Source organism: Solanum stenotomum, chromosome 9 (genome assembly GCF_019186545.1).
Source record: "Solanum stenotomum isolate F172 chromosome 9, ASM1918654v1, whole genome shotgun sequence".
NCBI classification, from domain to species: domain Eukaryota; kingdom Viridiplantae; phylum Streptophyta; class Magnoliopsida; order Solanales; family Solanaceae; genus Solanum; species Solanum stenotomum.
In genome coordinates this window covers 6,010,566-6,031,098 of record NC_064290.1, presented here as the reverse complement: position 1 = coordinate 6,031,098, position 20,533 = coordinate 6,010,566, and the positions used below count along the sequence as shown (strand labels likewise).

Below are 20,533 nucleotides of genomic sequence, written 5' to 3'. Positions count from 1 at the left end.
GTCTATAGAGTGATCTTTTGTTCTTCATATCTTGCCAATACCAAGGATAAAACTTTTCTTTCCACCGCCAAATGACACACCACCACCATGGTGTGCTTCCAAATAGAGGAAGTTTAGAGTGTTTCCAGTCATATGCTTTGAGCATCCACTATCCATGTACCAGCACTGACTGCTCCCTCTCTTCTGATCAAGAATTACTTATTAGACTTAGGAACCTATTTCTGATGGAGATCCCAAAAACTGTCAAAAGGCTTAATGAGAAACCTTCTTGTCCATGGGGGTAAAGTATTCTTGCTAAAATGCTAGCCAGGACCTGTTGACACCCAATTTTGGACATCCACAATATAGATTAATCATCGAGTTTCTTCAATTTTAAATGTTTTAAAATAATTAGTTTTACAATTAAATCAAATTAAAAAATAGTTTGCAAGTTATTTTAAATAGTTTTGTCACTTATTTTATAATTTTTAGATAATATATATGTTTTACATGATTATGTATATAATTATTATATTTTATGAATATTCAAAAATCGTCTCAAAAAGAGTTTGTTTTATATTCAATTAAATTAATTTGGTTTAAAGTACAAGTTATTTATTTTATTAGTTTAATTATTCTTATTTTATATTATTTTGTTTTATTTAATTTTGTTGATTTGAAAAGCACATTTTATTTAAGTTACGTTATTTTAGTTATGGCCATAGTTTTAAAATAATTAGTTTTATAAAAGTAATAATAATAATATAGTTTGCAAGACTTTTAAATAGTTTGTCACTTTTCATAAATTTTAGATGGTGTATATGTTTTACATAATTATGTATATGATTAGTATATTTTATGATTATTCGAAAATCGTCAAAAAATAATTATTATATTTTAAATATTAGGGATGGTTATAGTTTTGAGTTAATAAGTTTTATGAAATTCAAAATACTTTCAAGTTATTTTTTTTAAGTAATTTTATCACTTTTTAATAATAAGTATGTGTAATTTGCAATCACGCTATTTTATAAATATTTAAAAATTATCACAAAAGATTTTACATTTTAGTTTAATATTTTATCAATTTACTTTAAGTTATAGCTATAATTTCGAGTTAATTAGTTTTGTAATTGAGTTAATCAATTTATAATTAAGTTCATTATTTTTATTTTGTTGAGATTAAGAAACTCATTAATTAATTTATATTAATTCGTCTTATTTGACTTTTTAGTTGAATAACCAATTAAGCTCAATTTGGTTACATCCCTAAATACAATTGGCTATAATTATAAGCAAATGGGCCAAATTCTCAACCCCAATCCAAACTCTTTCCTCACCTAACCTTTAAACCCACTTAAAAGACCTTTTTGGGCCAAATTCAACCCTTTTCCAGCAGCCCAACAACAATTCAGCAATTTTCATACCAATTCCAATAAACTCCCAGCCCAAAAACGCCCCAGCCCCCTTTAGTACACCCAACCCGACCCACTACAATACAACAACATTACAATAACCCAGCGTACAGTACACCCCACCCCTGCACATTCTTCTTCACGTACAAACTCTACAAAAACAAGAAAAAATCAAACCCGGAAATCCAATTCGAACCCAGCATCGACCCGAGAGCAGCAGCTCACGTGAACCAGACAGCAGCAGTACGCGTTTTCTTCTCCCTCACGCGTCAACAAGCAATAACTCCCACAGCTTTCTCTGCAACAGCCGCCCATTTGATCTTGTCATCCGGATTTTGAGAGATTTTGGTTGAAATCTTGCACAAGCAACAGTTCTTTGGTTTTGGAAAAAATAAAAAATAAAATTTGAATTGAAGATTGGATAGGAATTTCCCTTTTGGCCCTTGCCCTCGTCCAATTTTCATCCCCAAAATCGCCCCAAGAACAGACCCTAGAATTTCCTCTATATAAACGTCGTTTTTTATTCATGGTAGGGGGGGAGATTTCTTTTAGCAAAATATATTTATTTAAGGATTAGTGTCTAAATACAAGCAAGATATACTTCAAAAGGCAGGGGATTTTTGTTCAATCGAAAATTAGTGTAAAAAAGGGGGGTTGGATTTCTTCGAACAAATTTATACTTAAGAAGTCTTAGTTCCCTAGTCTTAAGAATACGAGAAGTTCTCGTTCGAGGTCGACTCGATCTTTTCTTTGGTCTGGTGCTTGAGTTCAAGGCTGTGTTGAAGTCGCTCCAAGCTCGTCCTCGTCTCAGTTTCGCTGTCAAAAGAAAGGTAATATTTTTCCCTTAGTTTATGTTTCACTGCATAGAGAATCTGTCCCTGTTGGGTTTGCTTTGGCTGTATTGTACTCAGTTTGAACATGAATATTCAAGCTCATTTTCTTTGTTGTTTGAACTTCTAGCTAATCCCAGATCATTAACACCTCACCTCATCGAGATATAATGGTCCAGGCTTAACTTTCATTATAGTCTTGAGTTGTATGTTCACCTCGCTTTGACTTTTATGTCTATTGTGTTTCCACGTATTGACGAAGTTCCCTTGGTATTATAGGTTGGTATTTGAATTTTTTTTTAATTTATTTTTCTTTAGTTGGTTCAGTCTCTGTCTCGTTTGTTTGAAATGGTCAGGATATATGTGTGGTTTATACTCAGAATATGTTGGTTATATCGTTTTGTCTCTTTCGCGGCGTCTTTGTTCGCCTCTTCTCATTTAATGGAAAGTCTTCATGTCACTTGATTTGTAAGTCAGGTTATTGCAAGTGTAATGTAACGATTTGCCATGTTAATATTTTTTTTTTTTAGTTGTTAAAAGCACACTTCCAGATCTTTGTTTGATTTGGAAGACTATCATTATCTCAAAGTGCGGCATATGTTTGATATAGTCTGATATGACACCAAATCTTCCTACTTAGCAGAGCCTCTTTCTACAGACATTATGTTCATTTACATCTCTTGGATTTTGAGTTTGATGGAGTTGTTTAACAGGGATGTCATCATGTTTAGTTGCTTACTCATAGCAAAATATATTTCCTGCTTGAAATAATTTGGCATGCTATTCTCTTCTAATAACACTCCGTCCTTTAGCATGATAAACTAGGACCCTTGATAGAGCTAATTTTGACTATAGCATAAGATGCATTACCTGTGGACTATGCAACGTGTTTCCTCTCATCATTTTGAATTATTGTATGTCAATGGCTAAGTACTCCATGTAATATAATATATTCATAAATGTATATGTGTGTTATTGTTTAGTGTCATAGTTTGTTTGTTAATTTAATTCGTTTTGTCTTCTTTAGAAGTGACATGTCATTGTGGTCTATTATTTGGGGGTTGTTTGACTCTTGGCTTCCTTATTTTGGATTTCCTTAAATAATTCTAATGGCAATCGAATTATGTCTCGTTTGTTAGTCAATCGAATGCTAATTTCATCTTTATTTTTATTGTATGAACCCTCTCCGAGTCCGCAATAGATTTCTTTTCCCTCGCATTCTCGAATCGAGCCATAGAGGCTCAAATCTCTTTCGTCATTAAGTCAGCCAGATTACCGGGCGTACAGGGCAGAATGCGAAATATAGGGGCTGGAAATTAAATCTACAGATTCTGGAAAGCTGAAAAAACAGATTGATACAACCTTTATACACTGTTATACGGTCCAGCCCAACAAATACGGGATTAAAAATAAAAATACAGGTCAAAAACGCGGGAATACATGGCTGAGACGAAATACAAGTGTTCGGAAGCAAGAGATACACGAAAATAGCTGATATACATGCTCATATACACTGATATACACGAGCTGTATACCAAAATCGGTTTTGTTTAAACCCCAAAAAAGTAGCAAATTTGGCCCAAGAAAGGCCCAAATTCAATTTCTCCCTTACGCTTTAATTATTTAATTGCGATTACTTATTATTTGTTGTTTAACTCTAACTTTAGAATTTTTTAATTAACTTAGTTGAATTCCCCAGAAGACGAACTATTCATCTGAGTTGTTTTGTTTCTAACAAAACTTATTTTATCAACTCTTGTATTTTCATTTATAATCTTTAGTCAAAAAAAATAAAAAATAAAAAAATTGTTAGTTTAAAAATAGTTTTTTTCATAAACCAAGAATGACTCAAATAAAAACCAACTCATTTAGTTTCGTTAACATTCTAAGTACTTGTCACTAATTCAATTGTTTCAATTAAGGTCCCATTTTCTTAAAAAATAAAAATTACTATTTGTTTAACTATTTTCTCAAAATTAATCTAATAGTATAAATTATTATTATAACTACTTACTTAGTCATTTTCTCAAAAAGGGTTAGTCAATTAATTAAAAAATGATTTTTATGCCTTAATTTATTAAATTGATTTAGATTATTATTTCAAAATGAATAAAATAAATTCTAATTAATCTTGTTTTATTAATATTCTAATCACTTGTATTTCGAGTCAGTTGTTCCATTTTGAATCCTTTTCTCTAAAAAATAAAAATAAAATGTGTCACTTATTTAATTATTTTCTCAAAGTTAACTAAATATTGTAAATTATCATATTATCTTTTATGTTAAACCATTTTCCTAAAAATAGTCAAAAATATATATATTAGTCAAGTCGCAGGTCAACCACATGTTAGCGGGCACTTCGAATGCTTAAACCCTTCTCGAAGTGTAAATTGAACCCCGAACCTTCTTTGGTATTTTTAAATGATTTTTTTTGTTTAAATCTTTGAAAATTATAAGTTTTCTTAATTTCTTTAAAAATTAAGTGGCGACTCTTTTCTAAGTATTTTTCTCAAATTGTTTTATACTTAGAACATTTCAAAAAAGTTATTTTTCTAGAGATAGGAAAATTACGACACAACAGGACCAGGTACCCTTTTCTTTTTCTCAACAACTTTTCTTGACTTAAGAATCTTCTCCTGACTTTCTTTTACTCTCATTAGCTTTTCACACTTCTCTTTCAGATGACCATTTTTGCCACTATGGGTACACAAAACGTTGTCTGAGACTGACACATATTTACTATGTGGATTGTAGGAAGGCTCTATTTGTCTACAACCTAACCCTTTCATGTTGTTGAACTTTTGGCTAGTTAAGTTAGTGAGGATCTTAGAAGAGTCAGTCCACTTAAGAGAGTGGTTCAGTTCTTTTTTTATCTTACTTAAGTCCTTCATCAGTTGAGAGTTTCTTTCTAGGGAGGCAGCTAACTTAGACTCAGAGGCCTTAAGTTTCTCTTCTAGTTCAACCTCAAAGTCACTGAGATTTTCGCTTCCCACCCTTAAAGGTACCAGGTCCCTCATTGGGTTCCAGACTCTCAGTCTCAAGGATACCTATCCTGACACTCAGTTCAGACATTTGAGAGTTAAGAGCTGAATTTTCATCCTCACACGGACTCAACATTTCATTTGTCGTCAAGTTTTCAGAGGTTAGTTCATCAACAGAGTCAATCAATAGAGCATTAAGTTTTCTTAATCTATTGATAGGAAGAGTATCTAGATCATTTTTTAGATCAAGAAGAGTTACCTCATTTAGATCCTCTTCATCGTCAGATTTTGCCATTAGAGAGAAAATGGAGTTGTAGACAGTCTCATCATCTTCTACAACCATCATTGAGACATCCTCCGGGTCGTCTATATCTTCTTCAAACTCACTTGATGTGTTACCCCATATTACCAGAGCTTTCTTCACCAGTTGATCAGCATGAGTTTTCCTCTTGGCATAGTGTGGGACCAGGTTCCTCTTGCGAGGTGTGGTGCCATGAGTTTCCTGCTTTTGACTGGGGCAGTCCCTTATAAAGTGACCAGGCTTGCCACATTTATGGCAAAGATCATTTGCTGTAGCAATTCTGCTAGCAGGGGTTTTCTTTTGGAAGCCTTCATGCTTCTTTATGATCTTCTGAAATCTTCTAGTAATATACGTCATCTCATCCTCTTCCTCAGTCACCTCAATTTGAGAAGTTCTCAAGGCAATGGACTTCTGCTTCTTTCCTTCTTCTTTCACTGCTGTTCCCGGTTTCTTATTTAGCTCGTAGGTTTGAAGATTCCCAATCAGTACATCCATAGGAAGAGTCATCAGATCGTTAGCTTATGTTATGGCATCTACCTTGCTTTCCCAAGATTTAGGAAACACCTTAAGAATTTTGCGAACCTGCTTGCTAACAGGGATAGGCTCACCCAAGCACCTGAGCTCGTTAGTGATAGAGGTGAATCTTGAGTTCATCTCAAAAATGATTTCACCCTCCTTCATAATGAAGTTCTCATACTGAGTGGTGAGCATGTCAACTTTAGATTTTTTTACTCACTTAGTTCCTTCGTGAGCAGTTTGAAGACAGGCCCAAATTTCCTTGGCAGTCTCACACGCAGAGATTCTGTTGTATTCACCAGCTCCAATGCCATACACCAGAATCTTTTTTGCTTTGTAGTTCTTTTCTATCTTCTTCCTATTTTCTTTGTTATACTCCTTTCTAGTTTTGACAACAGTAGTGGTGAGCTCTCCATCCTTCACCTCTTTTATAGGAATATAAGGTCCATCGAGAATAATGTCTCACAACTCAGTGTCCTCAGCATTGATGTAGTCATGCATTCAATTCTTTCACCATCCATAGTACTGGCCATTGAAATGAGGTGGCCTGGTAGAAGATTGTCCTTCCTCCATATTGGGTGGAGCAGTCATTTCTTCAAGATCTTTTCTTTTCTTGGTGTTAACCAAATTGAAAAGTGAAGCTCTGATACCACTTGTTGGAATGCATGCGTCCACCTATGTAGATGGGATCAGGTCCTCAACACAGTTACAGTAATAAACAGTAAAGAACAAATACTGAAAGTAAAGATTGACAATCAACTTTACGTGGAAACCTCATTGCTCAATGGAGTAAAACCACGACATGTTCTCAACATGACTTTTCAAACTGCTTCCACTAATCTTCTCCAAGCAAAAGTAAAAGTCAGTTTACAAAATGAGATTAGTCTGCTAATCTCCACACTAAGCAATACCTCATATCACTTAGTTGAGCCAGAGCAGATACAACGCTGCCCACTATACTAATCCTAACCGATTAATATAGACTTTAGAGTAAGAAACTAAGTTACCCTTAACCTAGTTCTTACAATGATTCACACAAGATTGAAACGTTTCTTTCACAAGTGAAACGAATCCTACAGTATAAGCACGATTACAAGCAAACAAAGTAACAGCTGGTACAGAAAGCAAATGAAACACTCTATCAGGTCCCTGCTGTTTTTTGAAGCTTGAAATGTCTCTCTTTGAATGAATGATCTTTTTGTTGTTTGTAAGTTGAATATATTGGACAAGAAGAATTATTATCCAATGTACAAACACCCTCGTCGCTTCTGATTGGTGGAGTACTCTGCAACTCCACCAACTTCCTGACGCAGACAGCTTTTACAGTTGTACAGCATATTGACACTGGACGAGCATACTCTGTAGAGGACCAGGTCCCTGCACTTGTGAGGAGATCATCAAAACATCTAGGAGCATTAGCACTTATCAAGTTTCGTACAGAGGATGGTGAGCTCATAGCAGAAGTATATGTTCTTAATTCGTACAAAAGATTATTTGCTCTCAGCAGAAGTAGTGCACAATCCAAAACCTGATAAGAGAGTATCCATTCTTAGAAATAAGAAGTTATTTTGAACTCCATATTATCATAAAAGAGATTGGAGAAGTTGTGCAGCCAAACAATTGTTCCATGATTTGGTCACTCACTATGTTGCTGGACCACTTCTTTGAAAGAATGCTTTTGTACAAGTCATTTTGAATTTGTTCGATTTCTTTTAGTGCAACTAACTAGTTCTTTTTGGAGTTACTTTGCATGATCCTCTATTGAGAAAAACTGATGAAGTTACTGTTTGTGTACATTTGGGAGAAAATGAGAAAAAACCTCTTTTTGGTTGATGGTTTAAAATAGTTCCTCAAGTATCAATTGTATACTTTTCGTTACCAAGCTAAACGGTTGTATATTTACTTACAAGTTAGATATAAGATACCTTTTGATGGCCTTACAAGAGATGAAGTTAAATGTCTATGCTAGGTTGGAAAACATTTTTCAATTTTCTCATGTTAGATTGGTCAAAATATTTTGGAAAGCGGAAAACAAGTTATTTTAAAATGAAGAAATGTGACTTTTCTACGGAAAACAAGCTCTACAAGGTGACTTGTTCTTTCACCTTCAGTAAGTCATTTCTCATCATTCCAGAAATGTATGAAGTTGAATCCCTTGACTTTCGTTTCTTCAACGAGTGCACATGTGAAGTGGAGATTACTTCCACTGCACTAGTCAGGAATTTGACATACATCTTTTGTATTTATGATCATGAAATGCATTTTATAAACAGTGTCATTTTATAAGCTTTTGTGTTAGAGCTTTTATCTTTTCTACTTAAATAATATGTCCCTTCAAATTCTTTTGTAGAATGCTTTTGTAGAAATGACCAAGAGACACTGATACAATTATTTTTTTTTTAAATGACCATTCCAACATTCCATTTGACAACTCCTCAATTTAAATGGATTTCCATTGACAAATTGACAACCACAAAAATGATAATGTAAAACTGTTTCATAGAAACGCCAAGAAAGGTTGAATTGGCCAAATTAAGAAAAGAAAGAAGAGTGTGGAATGCCAAAACTTACATGTTACTAGCAATTACAAATTTTCACATCAACTATTTCCCTCAAAAATGGGTCATGTAATGCACGAATTCATATTTAGTCCATCGTCAGACCCCTATAAGAGGATAATACACCAAGTGAGAAACCAAATAAACAAACCGGGTGCTGACGGTAGCCTTGTCGCTAAAACGCCCATAGCACGGAAATAAAGTTCCTTACGGAATGACAAGACAGGAATGTAGACACAAGATACCAAATGACATCCATACACCATACAAGGCCTTAGAAATCCCCTTGCATGAAAAAATTGGGTAACATCGACAAATTTCAACCAAGTTGAACTATAAAATCGCACAAAATCAAGCTTTCTGATGCTTATGTATGGCAAAGTAAAATCAATATTTTTTATCAAAAAAAAAAAAGTAAAATCAATATTGAAAGAATAATTACATTAAGTTAATGTACAACTGCATGAGATTATTAGTTATAACAACAGCTTACTTAAGGCAAATATTATAGCCCATCAGACTTTTGAATACCTACACCTTTTTTTTGGAGCTCTTTTCGCTTAGAGGAAACATGGCCAACAGAAAACAAGAGTCAGATGGCTAACTAAGCTTTTCAATCTCAAAAAATGTTGTGTGGACATCATGTTTGTGGTACAAAATGTAATGTATCATCTCAAAACCAGAAGCTAAGACGAGGATGCTGCACGATCAGATTCTATCATCGATTTAATATAGAATTCCCCTGCCTTGTAGGACGACCTAACCATGGGGCCAGACGCCACATATCGAAATCCCTGCAGAAACACCAGGTAGTTTATTAACAGTACTCAAATAACTAGGTGCTGCATTTGATATCAAAATATAGTAACGAAGCAACATTCCGAGCTTCGAGTTCGACCATGTCGTGCAACAATAAAGTAGTTCCAACTACACCTTGCTAGATGATGCTGAGTGAAGTTGGGCAAAATAAAATGCAGAAATAAGAAAAATTGATATATTTTGAGCAAGAAGGCCAGAGACGTAATTCTCAGATTTATCTATTACCTGTAAGACTAATTTAAATACTTGAAATTCGGAATTGACTTGTTATAAATCAGAGATTTGAACACTCAGAATTCTTTCTAATTTTTCTTAGAAATAATACGTACGGTCATATTTTTTAAAAATCAAAACAAGATATTAAAATTCGTACTTGCACCAAAACAAAAGATGAACTGCAACAGAATATAAAGTCAACATAATTTTGTGTTGTCCCAGATCACAGATCACTGGGGCATCAGTGCATCTCCTCCTCACATACCCGAACCATCTCAGCCTCACTTCCCTCATCTTGTCCACCACGGAGGCCACTCCTACCTTGTCCTGAATATCAAGGTTCCTCGTTCCTCACACACACTACTACATCCACCATTTGTCCTTGTGAGGAACAAACATTACCAACATACATTTGCACCAAGCCCATACAAATAAGTAACTATCCTCCAAAAACATGAAAAATGAAGAATCTTTCCAGAAAGCAGAACTACACCAAAGCAGCCACCGTAGAATCGCAAAATAACATAGGATCTACCCAAAATTAAAATTATCTTCTAAACAAATTCCTAGAAATTCTCCTTCAACCCTGATTGCCAGGGCGTTTTAGTGGGATAATGCTCTCATAGAAACACAAAGAGTAACGATGTTTATCAGAAGAATAAAACTAGAAAAAAAAAAAGAACCCAACATAACCATACAGTTTACCATGGGCTCTACTCAACAACAGCGTACCAATGTAATCCCACAAGTGGGGTTTGGTCCGTGGGCTCTACTCGAGTTTATATAATCACCATTAGTTTTGTCTCATCCTACTAGCTAAAACAATTAGGACTTCACACATTAAAAAATGGGAAATAATCTGGCAAGATCAGACCTTTTGACTAATAAAAATCTTCCAATGTCGGAGGCAAACTTAATTCCTCACACAATGAATAGAGAATTCCATTCACAACAAAGCCATTGACCCCTCACTGGTGCAAGTACTGAGTGACCATAATGTACCTCTTAAGAGGAGGGAGAAATCACAGCATGATCCCCAGATTTTTCACAACTCATATCAGTCCACCCAATCCCAATTGTCTGGTCTTAAAACGCATAAACTGTTCTTTCTTCCTTCCTTTGCATCCCAGCACCACGGAAACTATGATGTCTATCAGCAGACATGTGGTTTTGCCTTACATGCACACTTGTAGAAGACCAACTAATTCATCAAAAAATTTTAACATAAAGAGAACTTTCAAATACACCCCATCCCTTCTGATAATTTAATAATCAAGAAAACTAGAATATCCCTCTTCTGTAACTTGGAAGATGACAACTAAACATAATTAGAGGCTTGGAGCTGAACATCTAAAGGTAAAAAGAACAAAGATGCTCAATTTCTTTATGGATATTAGAGAATGAAAGGGAGAATTACAGAAACATCTCATGTGAAGCTGTTTGAAGAAAAGGCTTCATTGTTGCTTCAACCAGGAGATTGAAAGAGGTTCTCAAAAGTAAATCTATTTGCTTATGGCACCCCCCCTTTTTTCTTTAATTAACTACAAAACCTTGCCCTTCATTTTTTATTTTTTTGGATAACCGAGAAATCCATCTGTGACCCGCCCTTTGGACCAATCGCAACCTTCAAAACTCGGTGGATAATGGCCCCCCCCTCTACCTTTCTCCACTTAAATACCGGACTTCACTTTGCATGGTGTGGGGCTTGAACCTGTGACTTAAGCCACAAATCCTGCACCTTTTGCCACTCGAGCTAGGCATTGGGGGTAAAACCCTGCCCTTCTTCAGGAAAGAAAACCACAATAACTTCAGATTGCTCCCTTTGCATAATCTCAAATAAGTTGTCAAACATTGAAAAAAACAGATGTAATGAAAAAAAGTAAGGACTCCGAGGATTTTCCACTACTCAATATTGTAACGGCTGACAAATTAATACAATGATGCTCCTTTGGCCTTCACCTAATTTATTTCTACCTTCTCCATAGTAGCAAACTTACAATCTCCAAACCTTAAAACAGATTAGACAATGAGATATATATTTTCTTTAGACGTGATATAGTATCTCCATCACAAGCAATATACTATATTACCCAATACCCACTCAGGAACATGATATGCAGGAAGACATATTAAATAATAAAAAGGGAGGAGTAAACAAACCATTTGTGTGCCGAGAACTTGATAATTCTCAAAGGCTTCAGGGGTTATGTATTCAGTAACAGGCATGTGACGCTTTGATGGTCTCATGTACTGGCCAAATGTCATTACATCAACACCTGCCGCACGCACTTTTTCCATTGTTCTAACAACTTGTTCGGGGGTTTCCCCACAGCCCAACATTATTGAAGTCTTTGTCAATGTCCCAGCAGGGGCATACTCCTTGGCCATCTTCAGAACGTCCATGGACTGCTTGAAGTTAGCACGATGATCTCGTACTACACTCTGAAGCTCTTCAACGGTTTCAATGTTATGAGCAAAAACATCTAATCCAGATTTCGCAACTTTCTCTACACACCCAGGATCACCTCGAAAATCTGGAGCTGCAGGATGAAATCAGATAATATCACAACCTTTTTGTTTGACTTTGACTATGTGATCGGATATTCAGATACACAAATAGGCTGGCGTTATACAAATTCCAATGTCAATATGTCATTCACTATTTCTTTTCTTTGATTAAACTTTTAGAAAGAAGGTAAATATGACTGAGAATAGCACTTGAACAAAAGGAACCATTACACTTACCAGAATAGCACTCGGATTCAGGCACTCATACAGCCAAGGTCCACTAACAACCCGAAGATAATCAAATCAAATTAAAGCACATCAAACTGATGGCACAGGAGGAAGAAGGAGAAAGAGCCAAAGAGGATGAAGTACAAAAACAGAAGCATGTGTATGGATGACAAGAAGTTGGACTTCTTATTATGATGCTAGATGTGCAATGATTGTTCAGTGATGTAACAATAAAATAAGGAACACCACTTATTTGCACAAGGCAGACTGTTGCCATTTATCAACCTAATTGCAGTAACTTTATTGAACTTTTGTAGACTATCTTACATATCAGATCAAGCACAAAGGTAATAGAGCAAACAAAATCTGAAGCCACATAAATGTTCACAGCTTTTTGGGGTTCTGGTCTAGGAAGAAAGTTAACAAGGTATTTAAAAAAGGAGCGCTTACTCAGTGCTTCTATGAGTATATGTGGCTTCAATGCCTTCAACTTCTGCACTGTCTCAGTGAAATGACCACTTCCTTGATCAGGTAAATCATCACGGTCAACACTAGTGATCACAATGTAATCTAATCCCCATGAAGCAATGGCCTCAGCCACATTGGCAGGTTCATTTGGGTCAGGAGGAGGTGGAGTGCGTGATGTCTTCACATTGCAGAATCTGAAATTTCAAAGGCCATATTTAGTAAATGATTATCACATGGATCATAAGTCTTGTTTATCCGTGCCTGAAGCAAATCTAAACTCAGTCTACTTTAAAAGATCTCTTCTACCCTTCCTCAATAACCATAGTGCACATACACTGAAAACAGGTTGGCTGAGAGAGAGAAAAAGAGATGAGCCAAGAAATTAAAATTCTTGTTTCTCATCCCCTATCTAACAGAATCCACTATGACCATGAAAATCCAAATTAACTTTCACTGTTATTATTGTTATACCTTCAGATCCGAACTACAATCTACTACCATAATATTTTGGCATGCTAATTCATTTCCATCATTCAGCTTATTTTGCATTCGTCATATAGACAGCAGTGTCTAGGATAGTAGGGAAATGCCACCGTGTTGTCTATTTTGTTGAACATATTAACAAATATATCCAGTTCAGTTCCTTTCTCACCACAGAAACATAACGAAGAGATAAACGCAATTGTGCTTACACATTGTCATCTAACATTTCCTTCCTTTCCCCTCACCTCATCTCCCCCAAACAAACAAAAAACTTCCCTTATCTTTAACTATCAACTGCCAGAAAAGGAAAAAAGAATCTTTCTTTTCTACAATAAGGAAAAATACAATCTTTCCCCTTAGAAACTCGTGTACAACAAAAATTCAATTTAATAGCAATCAATCAACTAAAACTCAATCCCAAACTAATTTGAATCAGCAATAAATCAAAATGTGTAGACAGAATTAAAGAAATTGCATCACCTGCAACCTCTGGTACAAGTATCACCTAGAATCATGATGGTAGCGGTAGCTGTACCAGTTTCACCACCGGACCAGCACTCTCCCAAATTAGGGCATTTCGCCTCTTCACAAACAGTATGAAGCTTCAATTCCCTCAATTTCTTCTTGATCTGTGTGTATTTCTCTCCTCCAGGTATAGCTTCCTTCATCCATTTCGGTTTAGGAAGCGGCTTCTTCTTCGTCCCTACCTCAACCGAATACTCTTTATCCGATTGGAGTCTAGTGAAATCGGATAGCGTCGGTGACTCCGCCGCTAACCGGTGGCGTAATCCCTCTAGGGTTTGAGGGTATTGTGGTGCAGATGCTGGTGTGGCGGTGGAAGAAGAGAATAATTGAGGTAAGAGATAGTGGTGGCGATTGGATTTGAGTGATCGGGAAACGAGAGATGTGAAACGGGAATTCATTTTTCCGGCGGATTTGGATGTTCTATCGACGCCGGAGGGAGAAGGAAAATTGGCTCACTTTTCCCCTCTTTACTCAGTTTCCAGTTTGGCTGGTTGACATTGGGTGGTTGAAAAAGGTGTGGGGCCAAGGATGGGTGGGGCTAATTAATTTGGTAGGAGGCGGAAGGGATAACTAATTTCGAGATTAATTTTCAGATGCGTTATTCATATTTGGTTGAAATATAATTACGATAATATATATCTTGATTAATTATTTCAAGATTGTAGTATTATGTTTATCCCACTCTAAGTGAGGAATAAGGAATAACTAATCTCGAGAATAATTTTTGGATAGTTTAACTCATGTTTAATTAGGAGAAAATTAGGGGATAACTTATTCTGAGAAAGATTAGTTATCTCAAAATAGTAATGTTATTATTTTATACCACGTTGAAGGTGTGATAACAATCTTAATATAACTATTCTCAACATAATTTTGAAATAACATGTTCTTCGATCAAATGAGCCTTTAAGATATTGTATCCTGATATCTAATTTTTATTTCACATTAAGTGTTCGGTACCCCATTAAAGACATGATTTTAAGAACATTGATTCATTTTGGTCACCAAATCACAGAGAAAATTACATCAATTTGGTCATTGTGGCTACTTCTTTTATTATTCATCTTTTTTTTCTTTTTTTGTAACTTGGAGTTAGAAATATAACAATTAAACTATACGGTACAACATCCTAAATTTTGAAATTAAAATGTGATTTCAACCAGTGGCGAATTTAGGTGCAAAAAATAGGGCACTTGAACCCGTGGTCTCTTCGTAAAATTAGATATTTTATGTATATATTTTCTAACATTTGTATAATATTATATTCTTGCACCCGTACTATAAAAAGTCTAGTTGGTCCACATGGTTAAATGTTGAGCTTTTGACTTTGAGGACTGAGGATCAATTCCCACTTAATACATTTTTTTTGATGCACCCATGTTCGGATCAATTCCCACTTAATATATTTTTCTTGGTGCACCCATATTAAAAAAATCCTAGATTCGCCTCTGATTTCAACCCTTCCAAATATGAAAACATGAATTACAAAAACCAAAGTTTCTACAATTTTATAAAAGCACTTTTTTTTAAATTGCCAAATATCAATATAAACCAAATAATGCTTAAAAGTTATTTTAACCAACTTATGTACTCATCCAAATAATCCATCTTAATAAGAGCGCACGACTTATAGATTCAACAATATATAGTAACCTGGAAAATTACGATTTTAAACTCTTCCATCTTCGGCCAATTAATTTGCAAAATGTATAGAATGTGTATATTTATACTAGATATACAAAATATCATACATATATTATTCATATAATACACAGATACATACACAACATACATTGATAGAATATTTATATAACATATATTTCAGTCATGTCGATAAACTCGTTGGCCAAACTATATATACATAACTTTCCTTATATAATTCAAAGAGATATTAGGTTCAATAGAGGGAGGCTGAAGCAAGAAGCCCAAATAATTTGCCTTCTATATTATCATATGGGTTGAACTGATGGTCCGTTTAGAGAAGCCCAAATAAGTTGGGAGAGATTATTATTATTAGGGAAAATTACGTATATAAGCAAACATATAATAGTTAATTACTTAACTTAGCTATAATTTGCCTTAATTACAATTCGCAACCTACTTTTAGTCATAATTACGCAACTCAGCTTTTTAGTTTTGTATAATTCTCACGTTTGTATAATTCGGATTTTGTATAATATAATTTGTATAACTTTTGTAATAATTCATAATTTGTATAATATATTTTGTATAATTGTTTACACTTCTGATGTTTGTAATTGTATAAATTTGTTATTTCGAGTTTATACAAAAATAACTGAATTATACAAATGTACCCGCGAAATATACAAACCTGCGAATTTATACAAATCTGCAAATTATACAAATGAGATAGCTTAAATTGTAGCTACAGCCCATAAATATGCAAACTATAGCTACGGAGCATAATTAAGTTTATTATAGTGGCTATTTGCAAAAGTTCCTCTTATTATTATTAGAGAGACTAGATATAAGAGGCTGTGCGAGCACGGACCCAAGGACCCGTTACTCTCTTTATCTCAATTTATGTGAATAGATTTAATTTGGAGGGTCATTTAAATTTATATGATTTTTAAAGAGCAATTTTCACATATAGCAAACACAAAAATCATATTTATATGTTATAACTATATAGTTTGCATAATTGTGCTCCATAGCAAACTTTATGTTTGTTATGGCTTTTTCGCTATACATACATACAAAAAAAGCTGGCTATTTCGCTATACATATATACAAAAGAAACAATTTTATAATTTGTTTCGGTATACATATACAAAAGAATCAATTGTATAATATGTGTTTGTATAAAGCAAGAAAGTGAGAAAGGTAAAAGAGAACTGGGCAGGGGAATATTTGTATTGTATAATTATAAGTNTTAAAAAAATCCTAGATTCGCCTCTGATTTCAACCCTTCCAAATATGAAAACATGAATTACAAAAACCAAAGTTTCTACAATTTTATAAAAGCACTTTTTTTTAAATTGCCAAATATCAATATAAACCAAATAATGCTTAAAAGTTATTTTAACCAACTTATGTACTCATCCAAATAATCCATCTTAATAAGAGCGCACGACTTATAGATTCAACAATATATAGTAACATGGAAAATTCGATTTTAAACTCTTAGGTCTTTGGCCAATTAATTTGCAAAATGTATAGAATGTGTATATTTATACTAGATATACAAAATAGCATGCATATATTATTCATATAATACACAGATACATACACAACATACATTGATAGAATATTTATATAACATATATTTCAGTCATGTCGATAAACTCGTTGGCCAAACTATATATACATAACTTTCCTTATATAATTCAAAGAGATATTAGGTTCAATAGAGGGAGGCTGAAGCAAGCAGCCCAAATAATTTGCCTTCTATTGTCATATGGGTTGAACTGATGGTCTGCTTAGAGAAGCCCAGATAAGTTGGGAGAGATTATTATTATTAGGGAAAATTACGTATATAAGCAAACATATAATAGTTAATTACTTAACTTAGCTATAGTTTGCCTTCTATTATCATATGGGTTGAACTGATGGTACACTTAGAGAAGCCCAAATAAGTTGGGAGAGATTATTATTATTAGGGAAAATTACGTATATAAGCAAACATATAATAGTTAATTACTTAACTTAGCTATAGTTTGCCTTAATTACAATTCGCGGCTACTTTTAGTCATAATTACGCAGCTCAGCTTTTTAGTTTTGTATAATTCGCACATTTGTATAATTCGAATTTTGTAAAATATAATTTGTATAACTTTTGTATAATTCATAATTTGTATAACTTTTGTATAATTCATAATTTGTATAATATATTTTGTATAACTGTTTACACTTCTGATGTTTGTAATTGTATAAATTCGTTATTTCGAGTTTATAACAAAAATAACTGAACTATACAAATGTACCCGTGAAATATACAAACCTGCGAATTTATACAAATGTGCGAATTATACAAACGAGATAGCTTAAATTGTAGCTACAGCCCATAAATATGCAAACTATAGTTATGGAGCATAATTAAGTTTATTATAGTGGCTATTTGTGAAAGTTTCTCTTATCATTATTAGAGAGACTAGATATAAGAGCCTGTGCGAGCACGGACCCAAGGACCCGTTATACTCTTTATCTCAATTTATGTGACATAGATTTAATTTGGAGGGTCATTTAAATTTATATGATTTTTAAAGAGCAATTTTCACATATAGCAAACACAAAAATCATATTTGTATGTTATAGCTATATAGTTTGCATAATTGCGCTCCATAACAAACTTTATGTTTGCTATGCCTTTTTCGCTATACATATATACAAAAGAAGCAATTGTATAATCTGTTTCGGTATACATATACAAAAGAATCAATTGTATAATATGTGTTTGTATAAAGCGAGAAAGTGAGAAAGGCAAAAGAGAACTGGGCAGGGGAATATTTGTATTGTATAATTATAAGTGTATAGGACGAAGATATGTGTATTTGTATGTGTATATACAATTTTCTCTCGTTTTATACAAACAGAAACGCAATTTATATTGTTTGTATAAAGCGAGGGAGACACTGGCGAGCGAGAATTGGGAGTGCGAGTGAAATTTGGGAGAGGAGAACGAAAATATATGTATATATATAATTTTCTCTCGCTTTATACAAACACAAACGCATTTTATACATTTGCGTTTGTATAAAAGCGAGAGAGGCGAGGGAGAGACTGCCGAGAGTGGCGAGCGAGATTCACCAGGGAGAGAAGCGAAATAACTACAGTTTGCTACATGGTACAATTAAATCAAACTTTGGTTATGACATTTAATTTGAATTAATAGTTTGCTATTATATACAATTTTCCCATTTTTAAAAAATTAAATTGTTGATTGTTGTAATCTATATTTTTATGTATTTTTTAAATAATAAATATTACTTCGTCTGTTCCAATTTATGTGACACATAAATAGAATTTTAAAAATGAAACAATTTTTTAATATATATTTTAAAGATATTTTTAAGTTGTTAATTATTGTAATTTATGTGGCACTTGTAGAATTTCAAGACTCAATGAATTTTTTTAATTTAAATATTTTCAATCGTTAATTATTGTGACCTGTAGTACTCTTTACGTCATTTTCAAACAATATATGGTCTTCTTTTGTCTCATTTTATGTGTCATCGATAGAACTCAAAACTCAACCAAATTTTTTATGTCTTTTAAATAACTTAAATTGATAATTATTATAATTTATAATATTATTTATGTAATTTTCAAATAGATAACAAGACTAAAAAAAAGTAAGATAAAGAACTTAGAACCAAAAAAAAACGCAAAATTACTAGCCACTTCTATAAATGATCAAAGTACCCTTATCTAAAAAGCAAATATGTTGACGAAGACCTACTTCCTCGACTTTTTCATATAATAATGGAGTAATAATTAATTGCACAATTTGTACGTAATATCTAACTTAGTTGTGATGTATGCAATTATATCTCTTATCGTCACTTCTATATATAGTAGTAAAGTAATAATTAGTTGCACAATTAATTTGTAATATCTAACTTAATAATTAGTTGTACTGTATATAATTATAACACTTATTATCACTTTTATATAGTATTAAAGTAATATTTAGTTGCACAATTTGTAATATCTAACTTAACTAGTTGTACTGTATATTAATTATATAACTCTTATTATCACTTCTATATAGTATAATTACAGTAATAATTAGTTGCACAATTTGTAATATATAACTTAATAAGTTGTACTTTAAATAATTATAACTCTTATTATCATGTTTAGTAAGATAAAATGTCTCTCTTCTAGTAAGATAAGATCATCACAATGGAGAATCTTTTAATAGGGAGGTTTATCCTTCTTATCGAGCTTATCAATACCAATTTAATTTAATTAAATCCGTGAATTTTGAATATCAAATAAATATAAAGACAATAATTTAATTTAATTCGTGAATTTTGAATATCAAATAAATTTAACTAAAAAGGTATATTTTTGTGATGATATGTTTAATTAAATGAGATCAAATAGAAAATTATATTTTTTTAGGAGATGACCATATTGATTTATTTTTTCAATCAACAATTAAAAACAATACATTGATATCAATATCTAAATAAAAGTAGCACTAAAATAGTAAAACAATATTTCCGAACTCATAAGTATACTATTATTTTTATTTTTTATTTTCATTCGATATTTGATTTCTGCTCTAGAAATCGACAATCCAAACTATGTGATTGAAAAATTCCCAATCAATATATACTCAAAAGGGAGAAAATGATCCAATCAATAACTCTTCCTAAAAAACTTAATGTATATTTTCATCCATATAAAAATTCACACTATGGGTGTGTTTGGTATGAAGGAAAATGTTTTCCATGGAAAATGTTTTCCTGGAAAACAAGTTGATTTTTGACTTATTTTCTCATGTTTGGTTGGTGAGTAGAAAATATTTTCCGGAAAAGATTTTTAGTGTTTGATTTATGAATGAAAAATATTTTTGAGAAATATTTTTTATTTTTACTAGAGTAGAAAATAATTTTTGAAATTGAAAATAGTTTTTCAAAACAAACTAAAATTTTTTTTGGGGGGGTGGGCGGTGGGTCGAGGGTAGGGGTGAAAAATTGAAATTTTGAAGTTGAAAATATTTTTGAAAAACAAACTT

At 33.1% G+C, this 20,533-nt stretch overlaps 1 protein-coding gene across 1 annotated transcript; it reads right to left on the bottom strand.

The window, feature by feature from the left end:
• Positions 1-9,142: 9,142 nt before the first annotated feature.
• LOC125876116 (lipoyl synthase 1, mitochondrial) lies at positions 9,143-14,372 on the bottom strand. Its single transcript, XM_049557233.1, has 4 exons — positions 13,783-14,372; positions 12,802-13,013; positions 11,776-12,155; positions 9,143-9,374 (listed from the first exon to the last, which is right to left on the bottom strand). Exons 1-4 carry the CDS (start codon positions 14,223-14,225, stop codon positions 9,267-9,269), a joined length of 1,143 nt encoding a protein of 380 aa, XP_049413190.1. The 5' UTR covers positions 14,226-14,372; the 3' UTR covers positions 9,143-9,266.
• Positions 14,373-20,533: the final 6,161 nt, after the last annotated feature.